At 38.2% G+C, this 24,976-nt stretch overlaps 1 protein-coding gene across 2 annotated transcripts; it reads left to right on the top strand.

The window, feature by feature from the left end:
• The first annotated feature begins 1,635 nt into the window (after positions 1 to 1,635).
• On the top strand, positions 1,636 to 19,403 carry LOC149204092 (aspartyl protease APCB1-like). 2 transcript variants are annotated; one of them, XM_089394640.1, is made up of 11 exons: positions 1,639 to 1,835; positions 1,987 to 2,113; positions 2,202 to 2,319; positions 3,173 to 3,408; positions 3,697 to 3,936; positions 16,607 to 16,760; positions 16,887 to 16,975; positions 17,206 to 17,311; positions 17,508 to 17,580; positions 17,762 to 17,849; positions 19,114 to 19,403. In XM_089394640.1, exons 3-11 carry the CDS (start codon positions 2,218 to 2,220, stop codon positions 19,175 to 19,177), a joined length of 1,152 nt encoding a protein of 383 aa, XP_089250766.1. In that variant the 5' UTR covers positions 1,639 to 1,835; positions 1,987 to 2,113; positions 2,202 to 2,217; the 3' UTR covers positions 19,178 to 19,403. The 2 variants fall into 2 exon arrangements, with proteins under 2 accessions (XP_089250765.1, XP_089250766.1); XM_089394639.1 differs by having other exon boundaries at positions 1,636 to 2,113.
• The last annotated feature ends 5,573 nt before the right edge of the window (positions 19,404 to 24,976 follow it).

Raw genomic sequence — 24,976 nt, 5'->3', positions numbered from 1 at the left:
TTTCTCAAAAAAAAAGTTTAATGAAATATTTATTTTTAATAAAAGAAAAAATTAACCCATGTAATTTGAGAATTAGAATATGTAACTGACAAATCTTCTCCAAGTTTAGCAAATTCTAAAGAAAATTCTCTAGAATGTATATACAACATATAGATTTGACTTAGAAATAAACTACTTTACAAAACCTTACTTCCATGGTTTGCATTCACTCTTTTCCCATTGAGGATACACTATTAGAAAATGGTAATTTCTAATTTTTATTATTATCAATAATAGATTAAATAAAACTATTAATGCTTTATTATTATAAAATTTTCTATCGCCATGAGCCGCGTTCTTGTCGGTATTGTATGGTCATGGAGCAGTCACCAGAAATAATTTGGTCCTGTTATTGCTGACAAACAGAAGAGACGGGAGTCCCCATGCATAATGATCTGCAGATGTAGAGGTGTACTTCACACTGACCCTGAAGAGAAAAAAGTACTCTTAAAGACTAATAAAAGCCCTATAACATGGGATTTATTGGTTGCCGTACTTCACACTGACCCTGTAGAGAAAAAAGTACTCTTAAAAACTAATAAAGACCCTATAGCATGGGATTTATTAAACAATTTTATTGGTTGCCGTACTTCACACTGACCCTGCAGAGAAAAAAGTACTCTTAAAGACTAATAAAGGGTTGCCCTTTATTAGTCTTTAAGAGTACTTTTTTCTCTGCAGGGTCAGTGTGAAGTACGGCAACCAATAAAATTGTTTAATAAATCCCATGCTATAGGGTCTTTATTAGTTTTTAAGAGTACTTTTTTCTCTACAGGGTCAGTGTGAAGTACGGCAACCAATAAATCCCATGTTATAGGGCTTTTATTAGTCTTTAAGAGTACTTTTTTCTCTTCAGGGTCAGTGTGAAGTACACCTCTACATCTGCAGATCATTATGCATGGGGACTCCCGTCTCTTCTGTTTGTCAGCAATAACAGGACCAAATTATTTCTGGTGACTGCTCCATGACCATACAATACCGACAAGAACGCGGCTCATGGCGATAGAAAATTTTATAATAATAAAGCATTAATAGTTTTATTTAATCTATTATTGATAATAATAAAAATTAGAAATTACCATTTTCTAATAGTGTATCCTCAATGGGAAAAGAGTGAATGCAAACCATGGAAGTAAGGTTTTGTAAAGTAGTTTATTTCTAAGTCAAATCTATATGTTGTATATACATTCTAGAGAATTTTCTTTAGAATTTGCTAAACTTGGAGAAGATTTGTCAGTTACATATTCTAATTCTCAAATTACATGGGTTAATTTTTTCTTTTATTAAAAATAAATATTTCATTAAACTTTTTTTTTGAGAAAAAATAAGTCCAAAAATCAACATGTGATAGACAATCCAGATCAACATGACAAGTTGGTTAGCTCCTGCCATCCGCAGACGCAGAGATGTACTTCACACTGACCCTGCAGAGAAAAAAGTACTCTTAAAGACTAATAAAGGCCCTATAGCATGGGATTTATTGGTTGCCCCTATAGCATGGGATTTATTGGTTGCCTAAACAGACTACTTATTTTCGGCGATTTTTTGAATTCGGTGCAGTAATATCTACTTACCATCCATTGGGTGCTCATGTAGGCTGCAGATTAGCCACGATGAGATTTTTTGAATTGTGTCAGGTGCAGTAATAACTACCTACCATCCATGGGGTGATTTCTTCCATTATGCTCATGTAGGCTGCAGATTAGCCAGGAAACTGAGCTACTTTGTGATAGATCGAGAAGAGAATTATCTAAATAAAATTCATTGTTGATGGGATATTCCAACAACTCTCTCAGGTATGTTATAAATTTGATTATAAGCTGAGGAAGGCATAGACCAACATGGGTTTATTCAGGAATTTGCTTCTTGTATTTGTACTCTTCGGTGTTTGCATATGCTTTTCTCAACAGGCCGACGTATACCGTCTCCATCCCAAATATCCTGCAGCTGATGATGAAAAAGACGACGATTCCAAGGCTTTCTTTCTGAGCCGAGACACCAACAGGATTGGTAGCAGGTTGCAGGCGGAGGAAACTACTATCTTTTCTCTTAAAGGGAATGTTGTTCCGGATGGGTAATGTGGAAGACCATAAGAATTTCATTCTAAGTTCTGAATTCAATGTTTATTATAGAATATGCAACTGAATGCAGTGGAATTGCAGGCTGTATTACGTTACTATGCATGTTGGGGTTCCTCCGAAGCCATACTTTCTGGATGTGGACAGTGGGAGTGACCTCACCTGGGTCCAGTGTGATGCTCCATGCAGAAGTTGTGCCAAAGTATGTAGCTTAGGCCATCATTTGAGTAATTTGAGTATTTTGCAGATGCATGCTTACAATACATGGTTAAGGTAGCAGACCTCTCCCATTTGCGGACAATGGGCAGTAATTTGATGAATTCTGTTTTATTCCCTGATTTTAGGTTCCCTAAATTTTTAACAAGCCAAGTTATGGGCCTTTTGAATTGTGGAGTTGACTCTGCATTTTGGGTTGGTAGTAGATCTATCCCACTTGCAGACTATGACCAGTAGTTTGGCTAGTTTCTGTTCCCAGATTTTTTAATAAGCCAGGTTATGAGCTTTCTGAGTCTCAGAGTTGATTTTGCATTTTGGGTTGGTAGCAGGCCCATCACACTTGCTAGCAATCACTAGTACTTTGCCAATTTTATGTTCCCTACTTTTAAAATAAGCCAAGTTAGCAGCCTGCCGAATCTCAGAGTTGACTCTGCATTTTGGGTTAGTGGTCCATGCATTGCTTGCTTGCAAATTATTTCTTCTTGTTTATACATGCATTCCAATCTGGCAATTAGCATACTGGATTTCTAGATATTCATGGTATTTGAAGTAGAATTCATGGTGCTTGACAAGACCCAATTGATGCATCTGAAAGTTGTTTTCTACTTGTTAGCGTCTGCATCATGGGCTGCATTAGTTGTATGCTCTGTTAGTTGTCTTTCTCCATTTCTCTCTTGTATATGTCTTAGGCACTTCCTTGAGTTACTGTAATAGATGTATTTGACTCTCTGCATTCTCAGCTTTTTCGTTCAGCAGTGGACACCTGTTATTTCTTGAATTCATTCTATCCTGGGTTTTGTAGTTTGAGACAACATGAGAGTTTTATGCCTTCTTTGCAGGGACCACATCCCTTGTACAAGCTAAAGAAAAACTCCCTGGTGCCAGACAAGGATCCTCTGTGTGCTGCTGTGCAGGCAGGGAGTGTCCATAATCACAACCACAAAGGACCTTCTCAACAGTGTGATTATTATGTTGAGTATGCAGATCAGAGCTCTTCTATAGGGGTCCTTGTTAGGGACATTGTTTGGGCCTGTCTAACCAATAAAACTTGGTTGACAGAAAATTCTGTTTTTGGGTATGTGTTTCTTCTTTTAATTAGTTTGTTTGTGTCAGATGGAATTCATTTCTTTCAAACAACTTTTAAAACTGTGAAAATTACTGAATTATGGAATCTGATAACAGATATCCTTGATCATCCAGAAAATGTCACTACATATTTTAAAAGGCCTGATAGACCTTCCTGGTATGGGGGATGTAGAAAAAGAAAATGGAAAAGTGTTTCAGGTGAAGACCTTACTGGTCATGATGGGCATAAAAATAAATGGAAGTGATCAGTCATGCTCATAAATGTTTTCCATGACAGGTGTGGATATGACCAGCAGGGATCTTTGGAAAAGTCCCCTGCACGCACGGATGGTGTTTTGGGTCTTGGCCGTGGTATGGCGAGTCTTCCATCTCAATGGGCAAAGCAAGGCCTCATCAAGAATGTGATAGGTCACTGTATTTCAGGAGGAGGACGAGATGGGGGATACATGTTCTTTGGTGATGATCCTGTATCCACCTCAGCCATGACTTGGGTTCCCATGCTTGGCAGGCCATCTATGTAAGATCAAATTAAATCCACTTTCTCTGTTCTCTCTGTCTATTCAATTCAAAGTTCAGCATAATCAATTAGATTCCTCCTTAAGCATATTTTCTAAATATGGATCTCAACAAATAAAAGTTTCATTGATTTAATAGGCACCAAATCGAAGTTCATCACATATCAGAATTTATTTTTAATTTCAGTCTCAAGAAACATAGCATAAAATCATTTTTCAGTCTCCCTAGCTGCTAATCTTGAATATTCTGATACGGCAGAGCCTTCTTGTTCTGAATTCATTTATGTGCTGTTTATTTCATTGCCCCCAAAGTTGTGTAAGTTGTATGGGCTCCCGTTTGCTCTCCTTTCAAATGCTTCAGTACAAAAACCACAGAGAGTCTGGATAAGGTTATCCATCTACAACCTTGATTATATGGATGGGACAAATTTCCTCTATATGCACACCATGGTCATTTTTGGCTTCAAAATATTCACAATGTTTTTCTTCATCTTATTTTGTGTTCAATTTTACAGGCTAAGCTGGTCTTCTAGAGTTTTAACATGCTCTGACACATCTGCAGTTAATTCTTGTAATTCTGGTTTCTGTACCTTGAGATATTGCACCAAAACCATTATCCTTCTTTCTTTTGGAAAGTTTCTGTTCCTCCTTTGCATGTGCTATTGTTAAATTACGGTATGTTCTATGTTTAGAGCAGTTTACTTATCTTTCTTTTTATTATCCACAGATTAGCAATCACATGTACATAAGTAGAGTGTAGATAGAACATTAAACGATCAATAGAAAACAAGCTAAGACAAGAGACACAAGATGTGGCGGCTAGCCAAGGACAAACCCCAATATGGGAAAACCCTTTGATCAAATCTTCTTTTATCTTCAATAATTCAACAGAGAGAAATAGTACAAAAGTCTGATTTATATCAGCAGCAGCAAACCCTAGATCAGCGACATCAGCATCAGCGACATCGGCATCACCGGCATCAACATAACCGGCATCGGCATCATCGGCATCACCGGCATCAACATCATCGACATCACCGGCATTGGCATCAGCCCTAAACTAGGGCAGTCAATATCTTCCAAATCGGAGGTCAAATCACCTCGATCCCTGTGCCAAAAATTGCGGATTTCCAAGGAGAGTCAGCTTCACCTATTGCGCAGTCAAGAGAGAGAATGCTGGTCAATGCTAGTCAAAGTTCCAATCTGCAGTTTGTAAACCCTTAGAAAACTACGTCCTTCCTTCCCACGTGTGAGAGAGAGATCTATCTGCGCAGGAGAGAGAGAGACTCTTTTCTGTGCAGAAGAGAGAGAGAGAGATGGATGAGAAGTGCCTCCAAATGAGGAGGAGACACCCTATATTTATATGCAAACGTTGATGATGAATAGATGTGTCTATTGGGCTTCTGAGCCTACATAAGTTGCTGGCCGACTTTGACAATTTGTCCATAATCAAAATAAATTCATATCTCCATAAATACTTATCGGAATCGGATGATCTTTAGATCAATCCTACACCTCTCGATGAGAGGAATCTAGATAAAATATTATCAGCCATGAATAAGGTGATCCTCATGGAGTTTGGCCCTAGTTTCCAATTTTAACACTCCCTCTCAATTAGGGAGAATTCCATTTGCAATTCGTCTGACCGTTGCTACTATTCATCCATCAAATGCATTGCCCTGAACAGCTTGACCCCTGCTCTGCTCTGCCTTGCTATGCTCTGCTCTGTTCTGCTCTGCTCGAACTATGAAGAAGAAGAAGAAGAAGAAGTGATCGAGGATGTATCATACCATCCTCCACTGACCCAAAGTCAGTCTCAGAGTGTGTACCACTGGTCCCAGACCAATCCTCTACTGACCCGAAGTCAGTGTCATAGTGGGTACCACTCTCACTGGTCCCAGACCAATATCATTGATCCCAGATCAATGAAGGTCATCCTAGCATAGGGAGTATGGTAGATACAACAATGCGTCCATTGGTACTACTATGGTCCCTATCCTCATTTCCTTGCTCATTGATCAGATGAGAGGTACTTCCCTTGAGTCCCAGACTGCATGGGTAGGATGCCTCAACAAGAGAACTAATCATCCTGTCCAGTGGATGCCACAGAGAACTAATCATCCTGGCCTACAGGAGAACGAATCATCCTGTTCCATAATTGCCATGGAGAACACATCATCCAGGCCCATAGGAGAACAAATCGTCCTGTTCCATAGTCGCCACGGAGAACGAATCATCCTGGCCCACAGGAGAACTAATCATCCCGTTCCATAGTTGCCACGGAGAACGAATCATCCTGGCCCATAGGAGAATTAATCATCCTGTTCCATAGTCGCCATAGAGAACGAATCATCCTGGCCCACAAGAGAACTAATCATTCTATTCCATAGTGGCCACGGGGTGTCACAGGGGAAGGTTGAACCTTTTACCTTGTACAAAGTGCACCAACAGGGGATGGTGAGTCACCCCGTGGTCATATGTCGCTCCAAGAAGTACCCGACGCCCCCTTGGAGCTCCCAGAGCTCAATACATCATCCTCGACCCTCATAAGAGGGTATCTGAATGACACCAAGTCATTTTCGGAAAGTCAGGAATTTGACCTTTGCTAGGGGCTTTGTCAGAATGTCACCGACTTGTTCATCTGTACCGATATGTTGGAGCCTTATTGCTACTCTCTGCACCATATCTCGAATATTGTGGTACCTGATATTGATGTGTTTGGAGCGATCATGAAATACGGGATTTTCTGATAAACGGATCTCGCTCTGGTTGTCACATAGAATCACGGTGGTATCCAATGTAAATCCAAATAGAGCACTGAAGAGCTTTCACAACCAGACGGCCTCATACGAGGCCATGCTAGCAGCAATATATTCTGCCTCGGTGGTGCTCAAAGCCACCGACTTTTGCTTCCTGCTCATCAAGGATATCGAGGCAGATCCCAAAGAGAAATAGCACCCGGATATGCTCTTCCGATTCTCCACATTGCCTGCGCAATCAGCATCAATATACCCAAGTAGTCTCACATTTCCGGCAGTGTATCTTAATCCATGAGTGATTGTGCCACGAAGATATCTCAGCAGATTCTTGGCACCAATCCAATGTGAGTGACAAGGCTCAACCATATGTTGGCTCAAAGTGTTGACTGCAAAGCATATATCCGGATGAGAGTTCACCAAGAACATCAATGCTCTGACGAGATGTCGATACTCAGTAGCATTTCGTAAAATGGGTCCGGTAGCTCTATCGCTTAACTTCTTAAAGTTAAGCTCCATTGGGGTAGTTACGGGCTTGCAGTCCACCATGGCGAATCTTTCCAGTATCTTCACCACATAATTTCCTTGTGGTAGGAAAATCTCCCCTGGTTTCTGCTAGACTTTGAGTCCTAGGAAATAGTGCATGAGTCCTAGATCTTTCATCTCGAATTCAGAAGCTAGCTCCCTCTTACATTTGTGAATGAGAGGGTCTGCACCTGTTGGAAAGAGGTTGTCAACATACAGCACCAATATGAGAGGTCTGTCATATTCAACCTTAAAGTAAAGGTTAGGATCGGCTTCACTCCTAGTGAATCCCAACATCATCAAGTAGCTATCGATCCTCTCATACCATGATCGGGGTGCTTGCTTCAGCCCATAGAGGGCCTTCTTCAACCTGCACACATGAGATTTTCGATCATAAATCTCAAATCCTTTGGGTTGCTCCACATAGACCTCTTCTTTGATTGAACCATGCAAGAACGCGATCTTAACATCCATCTGATGTAGTTTCCATCCTTGTGAAGTCGCAAGGGCTATGATCGAGCGGATGGTGGTATATCTGGCAACAGGTGCAAATATCTCGTCATACTCTTTTTCTTTCGGTTCCCTGGTGTCAGCTTCTTGAGAGCTCCTCACTGTAGGAAGATTGTTCACCTTGTTGAGAGCCATATCTTCGTCAAAGGTGACATCATGACTAATCATGATTTCCCTTTGACCGGCTACATAGATTCTATAGCCCTTAGTATTTTCACTATAGCCCACGAAGATTCCTTTCTTTCCAGGTGCACCCAATTTATTCCTTTTCTCTTTCGGCACATGAAAATATATAGGGTTTCCAAAAATTCTAAAATGAGATATATCAGGTTTCTTATCGGTGAACATTTCTTTAGGAGTTTTGGAACCCAATGCTTGATGGGGGCATCGGTTTTGTACATATACGACGATGTTTGCAGCTTCGGTCCATAGAAACTTTGGAAGTCTTTGATCATGAAGCATGGCACGAACAACTTCCACAATCGTATGGTTCTTCCTTTCTGCCACACCATTCTGTTCAAGAGTGTATGGTGTAGTAGTCTCCTTCTTAATGCTAGTCTCTTGCCATTGCTGAAAGCCACCTTGTAGCCTTCGTCTTCCATTGCCGAAATGGACACCAGGTTCTTTTTGAGATCAGGTACATATAATACATCCTACAGGTGGATTGTATTACCTTGATTCAATTTAAGAGAGACATTCCCTACACCTTTCACTTGATATTTCATATTATCTCCAAGGACAATTTCTAGGTTGGTTTCTTTCTCTATGAGATTATGGAGAACTTCTTTGTAACTAGTGAAGTGCCTTGCGGTACCACTATCAATAAGCCAATTTCCTAGCGAGTCCGAAGCAGCAGAGGTAGATAGAGCAGGTCGTAGTTAATATTCATCCTGCTTATTGTCAACAGTGTTAGATTCATACCTGGAATTTCTTGCCTTCTTGAATGGTTGTCCTCTTCCTTGATTTCCAGCACTCCTTTTACCTCGGCCATTTGACCTGCCATTTCTTTGATTGCCTTGAGAGGGATTTTGATCATCATCCCGGTGTGAGTTCCTTTTATCAGGACACTCCCTTGCATAATGACCTGGTTTATTGCAATGGTAACATCGTCCTTTTCTTCCACCCTTTGGTCCAGTCTTTCCTTTGGATTTAGCCTCGGAATTGTTTCTTCTTTTAGCATGAGAAGAAAAGGCAACGAGATGACCTTTAAGTGTGGGCATTTCCTGTTCTTCCATCCTTGCTTCTTCTTGAATGCATTTTGCCATTAAATAAACTCACTAGTCTATTGTAGATTTCCTTGGAGGTGTTCAGCTCAAAAACATAGGCCACCAAGGGCTTGTCGATAGAGTCCCGAATGATCTTCTTTGCTTTGATTTTTCCGGATTTCCATTTGTTCCTGGCAGCAGTGGATGCATTTGATGGAGGCTCAACAATATTGCCTCTCACATGGTCCAACACTTCTTGATCTTCTAAAGTCAGATCGAGAGACATCTTCCATCCGTGATAGTCAGTCTTCTCATGGAGCTTGTCTTTGGCGGGGAAGAGCGTTGAGGACCCCATAGTTCTTTTTAGATAGTCTTGCCAACCTTCTCTTCGATGGTTGCTCTTGCTCTTGCTTGGGCTTTGTCTTCACCTCAGCTCCGATACCATGTTAAATTACGGTATGTTCTATGCTTAGAGCAGTATACTTATCTTTCTTTTTATTATCCATAGATTAGCAATCACATGTACATAAGTAAAGTGCAGATAGAACATTAAATGATCAACAAAAAACAAGCCAAGACAAGAGACACAAGATGTGGTGGCTAGCCAGGGACAAACCCCAATATGGGGAAAGCCTTTGATCAAATCTTCTTTTATCTTCAATGATTCAACAGAGAGAAATAATACAAAAGCCTGATTTATATTAGCAGCAACAAACCCTAGATTAGCGGCATTAGCATCAGTGGCATCAGCATCAGCGACATCAGCACAATCGGCATCAGCGGCATCACCGACACCAGCATCATCGGCATCACCGGCATCAACATCATTAGCATCACTGGCATCAGCGTCATCGGCATCACCGGCATTAGCATCATCGGCATTAGCCCTAAACTAGGGAAGTCAATATCTTCCAAACCGAAGGTCAGATCACCTCGATTCCTGTGCCAAAAATTGCAGATTTCCAAGGAGAGTTAGCTTCAACTACTGCACAGTCAAGGGAGAGAATGTTGGTCAACGCTGGTCAAAGTTCCAATTTGCAGTTTGTAAACCCTTAGAAAACTGTGTCCTTCCTTCTCACGTGTGAGAGAGATCTATCTGCGCAGGAGAGAGAGAGACTCTTTTCTGCGCAGAAGAGAGAGAGAGAGATGGATGAGAAGTTTGTCCAAATGTGGAGGAGACATCCTGTACTTATATGTAAATGTTGATGATGAATAGATGTGTCTGTTGGGCTTCTGAGCCTACATAAGTTGCTGGCCGACTTTGACAATTTGTCCATAATCAAAATAATTTCATATCTCCATAAATATTTATCGGAATCGGATGATGTTTAGATCAATCCTACACCTCTCGACAAGAGGAATCTAGATAATATATTATCAGCCATGAATAAGGTGATCCTCATGGAGTTTGACCCTAGTTGCCAATTTTAACAGCGATCCATCTATCTAAACTAGTTTTGATAGTTTTTCCTTAATATTTGACCATCCCTTCACTAAGTCTCTACAATAATCTGTATAGGAAGCTATGTCACAATGTTCGCCGAACTTCAACCTTGAGGTCCAAAATTTTGTGAACCTAATTTTTTTTGATGTTTGGCGAACCTCATCGAACCTCATGGCCATTGACCAAGTTCATAGATCAAAACTCATAACCACATGTCACAACTCAAACTCATAATTTATCTTTTAAATTTCCAAATCCATGATACTATTTTTTATATTTATTGATGTCGATTTCTTACTAGTTTATGACATATTTAATTTTAAAAGTTATATATATATATATATATATAAACCTAATGGAAATCCTCATCAAAATATTCAAACTTAAACTAAACTCAATCCCTGCCGAGCCCAAACCATGTAACTTCGATAAGAAGAAATCTTGGAAGCTATCTAACACTGCCTTGCCACTCAGTATTTCTTCTTCTCCATGCTGTCATAGGTCTAACAGTCGAAGTTGCCCCATGAGCAACATTAGCTTCTTGTTGAACTCTTGTACAAAAAACATTTCCATAGTTGCACAACAATGAGGACTATTAAATAGAGATAAGATAGTGTCGTCCATTTCAAGAGAGGAATAATGCCCATAGTAGTACATTGAGAGGTGATAGTATGAATCCTTAGCTACATTCATCTTGCCATATAAAGCGTAGATCTTTCTCTTCTACAATTTATCCATAAATTACTTGGTTTCTTTGTTACAATGCATAATCCTCTCTTTACATCTTTCTCTTTGATTTTCCTTGAAGTTTACTTCCGTTATTTGGAATAATAATATTCGAAACACTAATAAACAGATTAGCATTTCCCAAAAAAAAATTTGCACCTTCATTTTTATTACATATTTCATGTGACATATCTATTAGCATCTCATTTTCCCGTCTAACCATTCTTTAGTATAGATATTTTTTTTAATAGATATCGTTTACCACAATCTTTTATCTTATTTTGATTATAACAAATTGAATTTGTCGAAGGCTTGATTCCATGTGTCTTGTTGTCACCCTAGTGTCTACACTAGTTCCAATTTAAGTTCTTAATCAGTTGTTTTTGACATATAACCTAGCAGGTTTATTCTTCATCAGGGAAACAGATTAGCATTTCCCAAAAAAAATTTGCACCTTCATTTTTATTACATATTTCATGTGACATATCTATTAGCATCTCATTTTCCCGTCTAACCATTCTTTAGTACAGATATTTTTTTTAATAGATATCGTTTACCACAATCTTTTATCTTATTTTGATTATAACAAATTGAATTTGTCGAAGGCTTGATTCCATGTGTCTTGTTGTCACCCTAGTGTCTACACTAGTTCCAATTTAAGTTTTTAATCAGTTGTTTTTGACATATAACCTAGCAGGTTTATTCTTCATCAGGGTTCTTTCTTTTCTTTGTGACCTTTATGATACAAATATACAAGGTTCCAATTTCCAAATGTCTTAAAACATTCCTTTACCTCATGCTATTCTAGAGAAGGATCTGAGCTAGATTCCATGCTTCTAGTTGTCAAACAAGTGTCTACATTAGTTCTAGCTTAAGATCTTAACCAGTTGTTTTTTCACATGCAACTTAGCAGGTTGAATTTTCATCAAGATTCTTTGTTTTCTTTGCAACATTTCTGAGGTTAATATCTAAGGTTCCAATTTCTAAATGTCTCAAAAATTCCTTTGCCTCGGCTACCTTAGAGAAGAATATCAACAATTTTGAGTTAGATTATCAAATAAGACGAGAACCATCTTAGGTTATCACGAATAGGAATAACAATATGAGGATATGTTGCAGGAAATGCCAAATTTAGTGGCGTACTAGTACTGGGGATGACCCAAAACGCCAAAACAAGCTTGAAATGCCACCGAAATGCTGCCAGCTGTACCATACGGCGTTTCACGATTTCTAGACGGTACGGCCGATGGCGTTTCGGCGGAGTTTCGGTGGCTAAAAAGAAAAATATAAACTTTTTTGGGCCTTTTTTGACCATCTCAAGGAGTGGAAAGAGGGCGTGGGCCCCATCTAACACCAAAATACACTAATCAACTAATTTTTATGTGGCTGTTAGCTAAATTTAATAAAAAAATTTACAAATGGAATTCTCTAGAAGATGAGAAGAATAGAATTCTCTAGAAACCCTATGAGCCTCTTCTTTTCTTTAAAAAGGCACTTCATTCACTCATTTCTCACACATTGTTTTGCAAGAAGAGCTTTCTATAACAACAACAAGGAGTTTATTTGTGTTTTGGAGCGTGGGCAGCAAGAGGAAGGGCGTGGGCAACAACTAGTTGGGTGAGTTTTCATTTCCTAATTTTGCATTATTCATGGCTTCTCAAACTAGTGTTTCATTTTGGGTGAGTTTTTCATTTTTTATTGTTGTAATTTTGCAGCAATCATGGCTTCTCAAAGTTGTTTTTCAAGTGCCCCTAAATCCACTCAAGCAAGCAAGCAACAAGAATATTATCCTTTATGAAAGTATGTTATCAAAGTGAAGTAGATGGGTTTCGGTGGTACATGGGAATGGAAGTGCAGTTTATGCAAAATGAAAGGACCTTCAAGGGCTCTTACACAAGAGTGAAGGCTCACATTTTTACATGAAGAGATGAACGGTATTGATGTGTGTGCACATACCAAAAAGGCAGAGGTGAGGGCTAAATTCAAGAAAGAGAGCAATGATGCTCAAAGGTTGAAGGCTCAAAGAAGCAAAATTGGCATGGGTACTACCAATCCTCGCATGTCTGATAGCGTTGAGCCAAGGATTGTTCAGGAAGCGAGAAAGAGGAGGGCACTAGAAGTAGAAGCAGAGTTATCAAAGCCATTAACTCCAATTCAAGACAACGGATTGGTGAAAATGCTTGATAGTCAAGGTAGAGAAGAAGCTGAATCAAGAGTGGCAAGGGCCATCTTTGCTTGTGGCATCCCCTTTAATGTGGTTCGATCCCCATATTGGCAGGATTTGGTGAGAGCGATTAACAAAGCTCCTCAAGGTTACAAGGGCCCAAACTATGAAAAAGTTAGAACAATTTTGCTGAAGAAAGAGAAACAACTTCTTGATGATGTTTTGAAACCGATTCATAGCTCATGGGGTAGTACAGGGGTTCTATTATCTTAGATGGTTGGACTGATACAAGACGCAGGCCGTTTATTAATGTCATTGCATCATCACCAAAAGAAGCCATGGTCATCAAAGCAAAAGATTGTTCGGGTGAGATAAAGGATAGTAAGTTCATTGCTGATATTTTAATTTCTGCTATTGAACAAGTAGGCTCAGAAAATGTGGTGCAAGTTATCACAGATAATGCACCTGTTTGCGAAGATGTAGGCTTGATTGTTGAGAGTAGATACAATCACATATTTTGGACTCCTTGCATTATCCACAATTTGAATATGATTTTAGAAGAGATTGAGGCAAAAACAGAATGGATTAAGGAGGTCGCAGGGCAGGCTAGGAAGATTATAAAATTTATCACCAACCACCACCAATCTCAAGCAATATATTGAGAATACTCCAAATTGGAGTTGTTGAAATTTGCTAAGACACGGTATGCCTCAAACTTCATCATGTTGTGTCGCCTTGTTGATGTTAAAAATCCATTAATGAGTATGGTGGTGGGTCCAACTTGGGCTGAGTGGAGACAGACAGATTTAGAAAAGGGAAATATGGTGAGGAGGGTGTTGGTTAATGAAGATTGGTGGAGCAAGATTGATTTCTTGCTCAAGTTCACATCACCTGCATTTGATCTTCTTTGAGCCGTAGACACAGAGAAACCTGTTTTAGGAGAGGTTTATGATAGCATGGATACCATGGTTGAAAAAACTGTGGAAATTATTACACATGAGGCTCCCACTCTTCTTTTTGTGGATTTCGATTTTGCTGAACGAATGAGGTCCATTATTGTTACCAGGTGGAATAGCTTCAACACTCCGTTGCACACCTTGGCACGTGCTCTGAATCCAAAATTTTATGATGAAGAATTCATTGCTGAAAGCGATGGGAAGAGGAAGGTTCCACATAAGGACAAGGAGGTGGCCAATGGAGTGAAGAAAGCCTTTCAAAGGATATTTCTAGCTTCTTTTCAAACTGATGTAAGGCAAAAATTTCCCTGTTTTGCTGCTGGATTAGAGGATTTTGCAGACATATCAACTTTGGATGAGAGGAGGACCATGGACCCAATTAAGTGGTGGACTTGTCATGGGGCAAGTGGTGTTCATTTGCAAAGTCTTGCCACTTGTATTCTATCACAAGTGGCAAGCTCTTCATCAGTAGAACGGAATTGGAGCACCTACAGTTTCATTCATAGTGTGAAGCGCAACAGGTTGGGATCGTAGAAGGCAGAGGACCTTGTATATGTGCATTCAAACCTACGCCTTGTGTCTCGTAGGGGTGAAGAATATACAAGTGGACCTCATAAAGAATGGGATGTGGATGCAGAATGTCCAGATTTAGAGCTCTCTCTTTCTGCTCTTGATATTTGTGCCAGTGGTGATGCAAGTGCAACTGGAAGTACTAGTAGAGTTGCCTCTTCTGCTGAACAAGCATCTTGTTCTATCTTTGCTGATGAGGATGAGGAGTTTTATTAGTAATGATATGTTAATGTAGCCATGATTGTCTTTAGTTCATGTTTTATTTCAGTTTTAGCACATATAGCCTCACATATAAAGGCTGATTTTGGAGTCTTGGATGTAAAGCCTCATCTATAAAGGCTAATTTTGGATATTTGCATCATGTAATCATCTGTTGGAGTTAATATAAATTTGGATTTCCTTCTAAAATGTCATTTATATGTCTCATTCTTTCTTTTCTTGCAAAATAATGTGTTATAATTTATTTAATATTGAATATATATATATATATATATATATATATATATATATATATGCCGTCCCCGTTTCGGAAACTTCTAAATGTTTCAGCGTTTCTTGCAACATAGATTTGAGGACATTTTTACCATTATTTTTAAAAGAATTTGAAGAATATGATGAAAGCTTTTCAACTTTTACTTCTCCTATAATATATATAATGTTAAATATATGAATAACCCTTGTTGTTTTTATCAGCCATTTACATGGCTCATGTTGTTAATCTTTTTGGTCCATCACTTGATACTTGGAAATTGGTAGCTAATTTGCAGTGTCGAAAAACTAAATTTTTTAGCTCCATGCTGTACACTTGCCACTTGCCAATTAATGCATGTATTTTACTTGCTTAGTTGCCATCTGACCATAAATCATTTGTTATAAACTAGATGCCTTCTTTGTGGATTCCTATATGAGGAATAATCGATATGAATTGTGCAAAACCCCTTTCAAAAGATGACAGGTTCCCCAACTTTGTATATTAACTGTTGTCCATTCTTTCTTACTTATGTTTCATTTTATTCATAGCTCACTCCCATATATAACAAGAGGAAACTTGTTATACAAAATGGTTTTCTATAGAGACTACTTCTCTTTCCTTTCTGCAGCTATCTCCATCCTTGCTTAAGAAGCCATTGCTCCATTTGAATAGATTCAAAGAATGAGTGGTTCTAACTTCTGCCTTAACATCCAATTTAGGCTCAAATTACTGAACCAATGTTGTAAACTGACTTTCTAGTCCATTACACAATATATTGATCTGTTTGCAGATGTAAAACTATGTCAATTGCAAGATGATTGTTAATCAACTAAGATCCACTTTGTAGGAGCCATATTCCTTTAGGAACTACAATTGCTATTATCATATACCCTATGGAATATAGTATTAACAGAAAGATGAAATAAAGAGACTTCGTTGCAATTGTATTCCTTCAGAAACACCAGAAACATCACCATGAAAACATACAACTCCATTCTGTCTGAGCTTTGGAAAATTACATCACTAGCTTTAATATATTCTGATCAGTTCTTGAAGCTCAGTCCAGAATTTCCTACAAATTAATTATATTCTTTGACAAGTATCCTCCCCCCATAAATCCATCTCGCTATTTACTTACAATATCATCCTGCATTTTAGACTTGGCCAAAAATTCATAGGGATGCTATGTTGCATTAAAGGCCAGTGCCACTAGTTAGAAACAACTCCCATGTCTTCTGGTTTAAGAATTAACTTGAAATCCATTTAAAATGAACTTTCTTGATTTAATTTGTTATTCAAAATAATCTATGTACTTCTAATAACATGCTGTTTTTTTTTCTTCAGAAAGCACTATAACGTGAGGGCTGCACAGATGATTTTTGGGAACAAACCCCTTGACAAAGATGGAGATGGAAAAAACCTAGGAGGAATAATATTTGATAGTGGTAGCTCCTACACATACTTCACAAATCAAGCATATGGTGCTTTCCTCACAGCTGTAAGTATCACAAATGACCATTCCCTTATACTATAAGGACTTTGTCTCTTTCTAATAATGCAATGTTGACAGGTTAAAGAAAACCTATAAGGACTTTGTCTCTTTCTAATAATGCAATGTTGACAGGTTAAAGAAAACCTATCTGGAAAACAGTTGCAGCAAGATTCATCAGACTCATTCCTACCACTCTGTTGGCGAAGGGAAAAGGGGTTCGGGTAAAGGGCTTCACTTATGTTTTGAAAAACACATGCGAGTTCAATTTCAGCAATTCAATCTCAGGCTTATTTAGAGCACAAATTATAAAAACTGTGGCTAGAAAATCAAGCACAAGTTCAATCTCAACATTTCAATCTCAGGCTTATTTAGAGTATAAGTTATAAAAACTATGGCTATTGGCAATATATTAGTATCCTGAATGTTTCCTGAATTTTGTGGAATGTATCAGATCTGTTGCAGAGGCTGCAGCATACTTTAAGTTGTTAACTCTCAATTTTAGAGGCACCAAAACGAAACAGATGAAAATTTTTCCAGAAGGTTATTTGGTCATCAATGTAAGCGTGCATAAGCTTTGACATACTCCATGAGAACTCTCTCGTTCCATCAGATGAGATTGTAACATAAGATAACATTCAAGCATCAACATTATGAGTCTGCCAAGGAAGATATTGTTGCTGAAGCTAATTACTGATTAAGCTTAACAATTGCTATGATAAAAAAAATTACTGATGGATGAGTTTCAATGCACAGGAAAAACGCAATGTCTGCTTGGGAATCCTGAATGGTACTGCAATGGGTAATGTGGACACTAATGTTCTTGGAGGTAATGAAACAACACATTGTTTTGCTGCTTTTTGGTTGTATTTTGTCCGGCTGTTTTTTCTTAAAACATGGCATGAATGACCTTTGGTGGGCTTGTATCTAGAGCAGTTGAGGCATGTTCTTAAGCTACATGACGGTGATGGTATTAAGATAAGGTAACAAAATAGTGTTGGATTTTGCAGATATATCTTTGCAAGGGCACCTTGTTGTTTACGACAACGAGAAAAACCAGATCGGCTGGGCTCATTCAGATTGCCAGAAGCTTCCCAAGTTCTGAACCTTCTCCATCTCTTATCTATGATTCCTGTTCTGTAGGATTTAGTGCAATTTTTTATTTTTCATATATTTTGTGCATGAAAGAGATATGGCAAACTGAGAGCCGTTAATTTACTCTTCCTAAAGTACACCATTGATTGCAGTTTTGATTTGTCAAATAAGGGAGTAGTTGCATCTACATTTTTTTATGAACTTGCATTTTAGGAATTTTTAATCATTTATACTTAGTACTACATCACTACTTCCTCTTCTTTGTGACCTGCTATTCCCTCCAATCAAAACGCTGCCAGTAATGCCCATGTTTTGGTGTTTAATACAGAGAACTTATTCCCTTTCTTGCCTTTCCCTCCTAAATAAAATAAAATGGAAGAGATTGATGGGGTTGCTGAGATGATATATTGCACCCATATTTGATGATGTTTAAGATATTCTTAGTTTCCACACCGACACCGAGCAGCATGTAGATGTTAGAGGTATTGATTATATTTCCTAAATTGAATATTTTCTATCCTTGTCAAATTGTGAACCTCATCAACCACAAAAGAAATAATCAGAAATGAAAAACCTATTTTTTTTGAGTTGCAATCAAATACATTTTGCAATGAACATGAAAAGAAGGTACAGAAACCAACTATCTTCGACAATTAATTACTTGATAGAGCACCAAAAGGTACATTAAAAAAGACATTGTGTTGAACAGCCCATTAATAACAAGTGATCTTCTCCAGTAGAATATAGCAACATAAGGCAGACTTGAATCACATTTAACAGCCCATGAAGAGCAAATAATCTTCTCCAGAAAAAGTATATAGCAGCAAAACCTGGAAAAGTTACCCCAGGCAACCAAAAGCTGAAAAAGATAGGCAACTCTTAAATTTCTTGATTTGCTTCAAGGGGCAGCACTCTTCACTAACAATTTTGAGCAACCCAATATCCAACTGAAATAAGTATAAGTTCGATTTGGGAATTGCGCCTTTCTGTCCCAAATGCATGCTAAACTTGACCCAAAAATGTTTCGAAACTTTTCCTGGAAAAACAAAAAATGTTTAAGAAACGGTACCAGGAAAAGTTTCAAGATTTAGACACTCCAACATGGGAAAGATGCCCCCCTGCATGATTTCTGATGGCAAGGATAGAAACTAACATCAATTCAATATTTATTTTGTTGTTTAGATTAATCACTTAAATTTGATTTTTTCTTCTAATCAAGTAACATATCTATGATAATCTAAATCTCGAGGTTGGTTTTCTCTGACAGAGCATCTTCACAGAGGCTGGTGTTGCATTCCTCTCAAACTTTGCTGAACAATTTGTGGCGTTAGAAGATCCCTCAGTGTTTCAGAGAAATACATTATAAGGAACATGATACAATATCATGTGCTCAACAGCTTGGGAAAGCAGTCTGCTCTACCTCTTCACATTTTCTTCCAGTGCTTGGTATATACGAAGAAAACAGCCGTACGATTCCAACATCATAATTAGTTTATTGCATTTAAGCAGAGTTTTATAAAAAGAAGAGAGAGCTGCGGCCTCAGCCACTTCGAAATAGACGTGTTGTTTAAAGGTGATTTCCCGCGACCTTTTGACAAATGACCACAATCAATATAAAACACTTGTAGGTTCCCAACTGGTTAAAACAAAGCCTGTGCTGGATTGCCATTTAAGGCTTGGTCTGATAGTGTTTCATGTGTTCTTGTACCAAATGTTAAGTATGACATGGCCACTGACTGCAGTTTCATGCGTCAAAATGTGGAAGGCCTGTGCTGCTCATAAGGGACACTGAATCATAAGAAAAGTCATCAACTGAAAGATATCAATTGTAGCATTCTAGCATATTTATAGTAAATACTAAATATAGCATGTTCTTCATAAAAAATTCCGCCATTCTGTTATGAATTGAAAAAGCCCTTTTCGATGGCAGGTGTGACAATTTACAAATACAAACCAGACTAGCTGTTTGATGCACCATTACCTACAAATAATACAAGTATTATTCTAAGTATGCTTTAAGCAATGCTTTCAACAAGTGATCGGTTGAGACTATTAGATAGTTTGTCAAACTGTTTCTCAGATTTGTTGCAGAAATATTTCATTAGTGAACAAAAGGAAGTGCATTATATAATCTCATTATCATCGGAAGCTTGACTGTGAAAGGTTGTGCGAGAGATTGTGGGGAATGTGTTGCATGTTTTTGAATGGCTATATTCTTTACATGTGTTTGCATGATATCTCTTAGTTATGCATGCGTTGACATGGCTATATCTTATTTATGCATGCTCTTATATGAGTTTGCATCAATGTTCTTTAGGGGCACATCTCTTCGGGTGGGTACACTCCTTGTGTTTTCCAGTCCCAGGATGGGGATACTTGGGTAAACGTTTCCCTACATATATATCCCTTTTGAGGAAACTTGGGAAATGCAAGAGAATGTTTCTTCGATGTGGATGTGTTTTCCCAAAAGAGGTGTTTGTGGCCGAGTCTCTTTAAATATTTCTTAATATTTCTTGAAATCTCTCCAGATTTTTTCCTAAAAACAATAATTTAGCCTAGGCCCTATTAATTCTATGTAATTAATGGTAATGTTAGATTATTAAAGTAAAAAGATAAATGTCACTTCATCATGTTACTTAAATGTTTAACAAAGTAAAAAGATAAATGTCACTTCATCATGTTACTTAAATGTTTAACATTACCATTAATTGTTTCAGGATGTTTGAGAGTAGTTCCATCCTCGTTGTATTTCATATGGAAAAAGTAGAATTTTAGATCCTTCTCAAAATTCACTAGACTAAACAATTTTCATGATTTCAAGATTGGGGAGATTGTAATAGGAGTATGGAACTAGCATTTAATCAAGAGCACCAACCCTTCTATTTACTTCTATGTTGGTGGCATTGATTGTTGAATTCCTCTATCATGACCCTAGTAAAAATGTACCCATCACTCAAACAAAATATCGATTTGACATCCCAAGTTTTTTCTATTTTATTTTAACACTTAGAGGGTGATATTGATGATGAAGATCCCAATATAAGTAATGTTTTTGATGATATGTAGGTATTTGTTGAGTATGTTTTTTTTTTGGACTACAGAGGCCATTTAGAGCCTATTTGTTGATGCATTTTTGGTTGAAAGATGGATTACACTCTATGCTATTTTGGTTATATGCTCTCTCCCTCCCTCATTTTCCCCATCTATATATATATCAGAAACTTTGCATATTTGTATATAATGATTTGGATTTGTATGGATACACATGAATATTTGTGTATTTTTTTCAAATTTTGAATATTTATATATTTTTTGGACGACTCCTATTTTCGGTTGGTCTTTTTTTTTCCTATTTGTTTTGTTTGTTTTAATTCTCAGTTTTGGGGTTGACTGATTCATTGACTACTCTGGTTTTGATAGCATTGGTTCATTGTGATAAATGTGTGGAAATAGCTGGGGGGGGGGTGAATCAATGATTTTACCTTTCTTCTAGTATTTAGCTCAACTTAATCTTCATTTTCAAATATCTTCTTATGCAACTAATGGCTTATGTATATGTTCAATTGTTAGTTGTTTCTTTTGTAGTTACCAGAAAGAGACATTTGCATATGTTCCTATTCAAAATTCAAGAGCATTCACATGACATTTAACAAACAACAAATGAAGACACTAGATATAAGTGGAAACCCATAAGGGAGAAAACCACAAATTTTTTGTTGAAAGTGATGTGAAGGCAAGCTCCTACTCCCCTATTACATCAAATTTTCTGTAGGATCCAACCTATAGGAGGCTGCTACCTCAAGGAAGCTCCAACTCCCACAATTTTTTTTGCAAGCTACAACCTACAGGAGGCTCCTACCTCAACAGGATACAACATGTTCTTTATCAAGCTACAACTTGAAAGGAGACTGCAATCTCCCAATCACAATACAAAATCAAGTTTGTTGGTTACTTGATATTAATTTCTTCCCTCAAGTTTGTTGCTCATCTTCTCTGCTTCTCTTCTTCAATTATGTTCCTCTTCTGCTACTTTTCTCTTCTTCTCCTCACTAGAATGTTGCTCATGAACCCTCTCATACAAACTTCTCAACACCAAAAAGGTTTTTCCTTCATTCAACAATGCATATTTTATAAGCATAGCTTATTGATTGTTTGTATTCTATGCAAGAATATGAAATGAGGAGTTGTCTCTTGGTCTTCTAAGGTTGTTCACAATTTTCCTCTTCATTTTCAAATCTGAAATTTAGAATTTTGTAATATAAAATGGAACTAAAATAATAGAGGCCAACAACAATTATTGCAAAAGACAATCTTGAAAACTTTTCAGATCTATATTAGTTGTTGTGTGTGGAGCATGATTGTTTAGAGGTCTTTGTTTCAGCCGGATGTATACCCCAGGAAGTTTGTACACCCCTCCACGCGGGGGGGACTTGTCCCCCACGCGGGGGGGACTTGTCCCCCCCCGTGGGGGTCCAAGGGGGGGCCAATCCCCCCCGGCTGGGGGGGTCCGGGGGCCAGCGGTCCCCCGGCGGGGGCTAGCGGTCCCCCGGCGGGGGCTCGGGGGCAGCGCCCCCGAAGCTAAAAACAAATGTAAAATTGCCTTGTAAAAGTATAGTAATTTCTAGTCAATCTGGGCTGTTCATTAGGCAGATGATCTGACGGTAGAACTTATGTTTAGTTTAGGGTTTTTTTCCCTAGAAGACAACCCCTCTCTTTGTATGAGGGTATTGTATTTGATGTTGTAAAAATAGATGTGTATTCTGCGAGCGAGAAACAGAGAGGTGAGATTGTGAGAGAAAACAGAGGATATTACAGCGGATTTGCTGTAGGTTGTCTCTTCATTTTGCTGGATAATAGAAAGGAAGGAGGGGTGGACGTAGCCCAAATTGGGTGAACCACATATATCTGTGTCTCTCTTGCTTTGTGCGTTTTCTGTGTTTATATTTCTGCAATATTTTATGTGTTTCATTGCTCCGTAATATATAATTTTCTAACAACTGGTATCAGAGCCGAAGGTCTATTTCGCTGATAAACTCGCAGGAAAGAAGGGTTCCTGGTTCGAGTGGGAGCAATGGTGGAAGATGGTAAGTTTAGGGTCGAGAAATTTAACGGCCAAAACTTCTCGCTGTGGAAGATGCAGATGGAAGATTATCTGTATCAGAAAGATCTATACCTACCATTGGGCGGAAAAACAAAGATGCCGACGGGTATGAAAGACGAAGAATGGAACCTTCTTGATAGAAAGGCACTCGGAACAATACGGTTGTGCCTTGTTGTGTCAGTCGCCTTCAACATTTCGAAGGAAACCATGACAGAGGGTTTGATGCAGACGTTGTCGAAACTATATGAAAAACCCTCGGCCTCAAACAAGGTATTTCTTATGAAACGATTATTTAATATGAATATGTCGGAAGGTGGATCTGTTGCAAACCATTTAAATGATTTTAATACAGTTACAAGTCAGTTAAGTTCTGTAGGGGTAAACTTTGATGATGAAGTTATAGCTCTGTTATTCTTGTGCTTATTACCAGAAAGTTGGAATGGTTTGGTAATGGCCATTAGTAACTCCATTTCTGGATCTAGTACTTTAAAGTTTGATGATGTTGTCGGTGCTATCCTTAGTGAGAAAATGTGACGGAAAAGCTCCGGTGAGACATCGGGAAATGCTTTGAGTGCAGAGTCTAGAGGAAGAAAAATGGAAAGAGGAAAGAAAGGAAAGACAAATCCAAGTCCAGATCGGGGATAGTGTGCTGGAAATGTGGAAAGAAAGGACACCTAAAGAAAGATTGTAGATCTCGGAAGGGAAAAGAAGTAGATGCACAACAAGAAAACAATCATGAAGCAAATGTGACAGGTGAGGTGTTACAAGATGATTTGATTCTTTCTTTCGAAAATATCACTGATTCCTGGGTGGTAGATTCAGGGGCTGCATTCCATGCCACACCTAATAAGAAATACTTTTATGACTATGTTCAAGGAGATTTTGGACAAGTTCGTCTGGGTGATGATAAACCCTGTAAAATCGTTGGAATGGGTAAGGTTCTTGTAAAACACCAGAATGGAAACCAATGGCTATTAAAGGATGTAAGGCATGTTCTAGATCTAAAGAAAAATCTGATTTCAACAGGGCAGTTAGGCGGTGAAGGTTGTGTGACAACTTTCACAGATAAAGCTTGGAAGGTCACCAAAGGAGCCCTGGTAATAGCAAAAGGCGAAAATGTTGGTACATTGTATTTATGCAATGGTATTTCTAACTCTGTTAATGCTTTAACTTCTAAAGGAGCAGATGCAGCACTATGGCATCATAGGCTCGGACACATGAGTGAAAAGGGGATGAAGATTCTTCAATCAAGGAATTTGTTGCTGGGTCTGAAGAATGTTGATTTGGATTTCTGTGAGAATTGCATTTATGGAAAACAGAAGAGAGTCAGATTTCTCACAGTTGGGAAAGAAAAGAAGAGTGAAAAATTAGAGCTTGTGCATACAGATGTATGGGGATCTGCTCATGTATCATCTCTCGGTGGCTCTCGTTATTATGTTACTTTTATTGATGATGCAACTAGAAAAACTTGGATTTATTGTATTAAGAATAAATCTGATGTATTTGATACTTTCAAGAAATGGAAAGCTTTGGTTGAGATTGAGACATGAAAGAAATTGAAGTGTCTTAGGTCAGACAATGGAGGTGAATATTGCATCAAAGAGTTTGATAGGTACTGTTCAGAACATGGAATTCGCAGAGAGAAGACAGTTCCAAGAACACCACAAGAAAATGGTGTGTCAGAAAGGATGAATAGAACAATCATGGAGCGTGCAAGGTGCATGAGATTGCATGCAGGATTGCCTTTACAGTTTTGGGCAGATGCTGTAGATACTGTTGTTTATCTAATAAACAGAGGGCCTTCAAGTTTCTTGGATGGTGGTGTTCCGGAGGAAGCATGGACAAGTATAAAGGTAAACTACTCATTTTTAAAGCCTTTTGGTTGTGAGGCCTTTGTCCATATTGATAAAGAAAATAGAACAAAGCTTGAGGCAAAGTCAAAGAAATGTACCTTTATTGGATATGGTGTTAATGATTTTGGTTATCGCTTATATGATTACGAAAATCACAAAATTATTAGGAGCAGAGA

Source organism: Pinus tabuliformis, chromosome 1_2, assembly GCF_031772625.1.
Source record: "Pinus tabuliformis cultivar Carrire ecotype Pingquan chromosome 1_2, CPIR1, whole genome shotgun sequence".
Taxonomy (NCBI): Eukaryota; Viridiplantae; Streptophyta; class Pinopsida; order Pinales; family Pinaceae; genus Pinus; species Pinus tabuliformis.
Note: the sequence above shows the minus strand (reverse complement) of the source record. Positions and strands in the feature narration are given on the sequence as shown.

Excerpts from the sequence above, each read along its gene's own strand:
- LOC149204092 (XM_089394639.1), top strand. The coding sequence starts at position 1,881 with ATGGGTTTATTCAGGAATTTGCTTCTTGTATTTGTACTCTTCGGTGTT. Across the intron at positions 16,976-17,205 it reads CGAAGGGAAAAGGGGTTCGG|ATCTGTTGCAGAGGCTGCAG; the intron begins GTAAAGGGCTTC and ends GGAATGTATCAG. Across the intron at positions 17,312-17,507 it reads AAGGTTATTTGGTCATCAAT|GAAAAACGCAATGTCTGCTT; the intron begins GTAAGCGTGCAT and ends TTCAATGCACAG.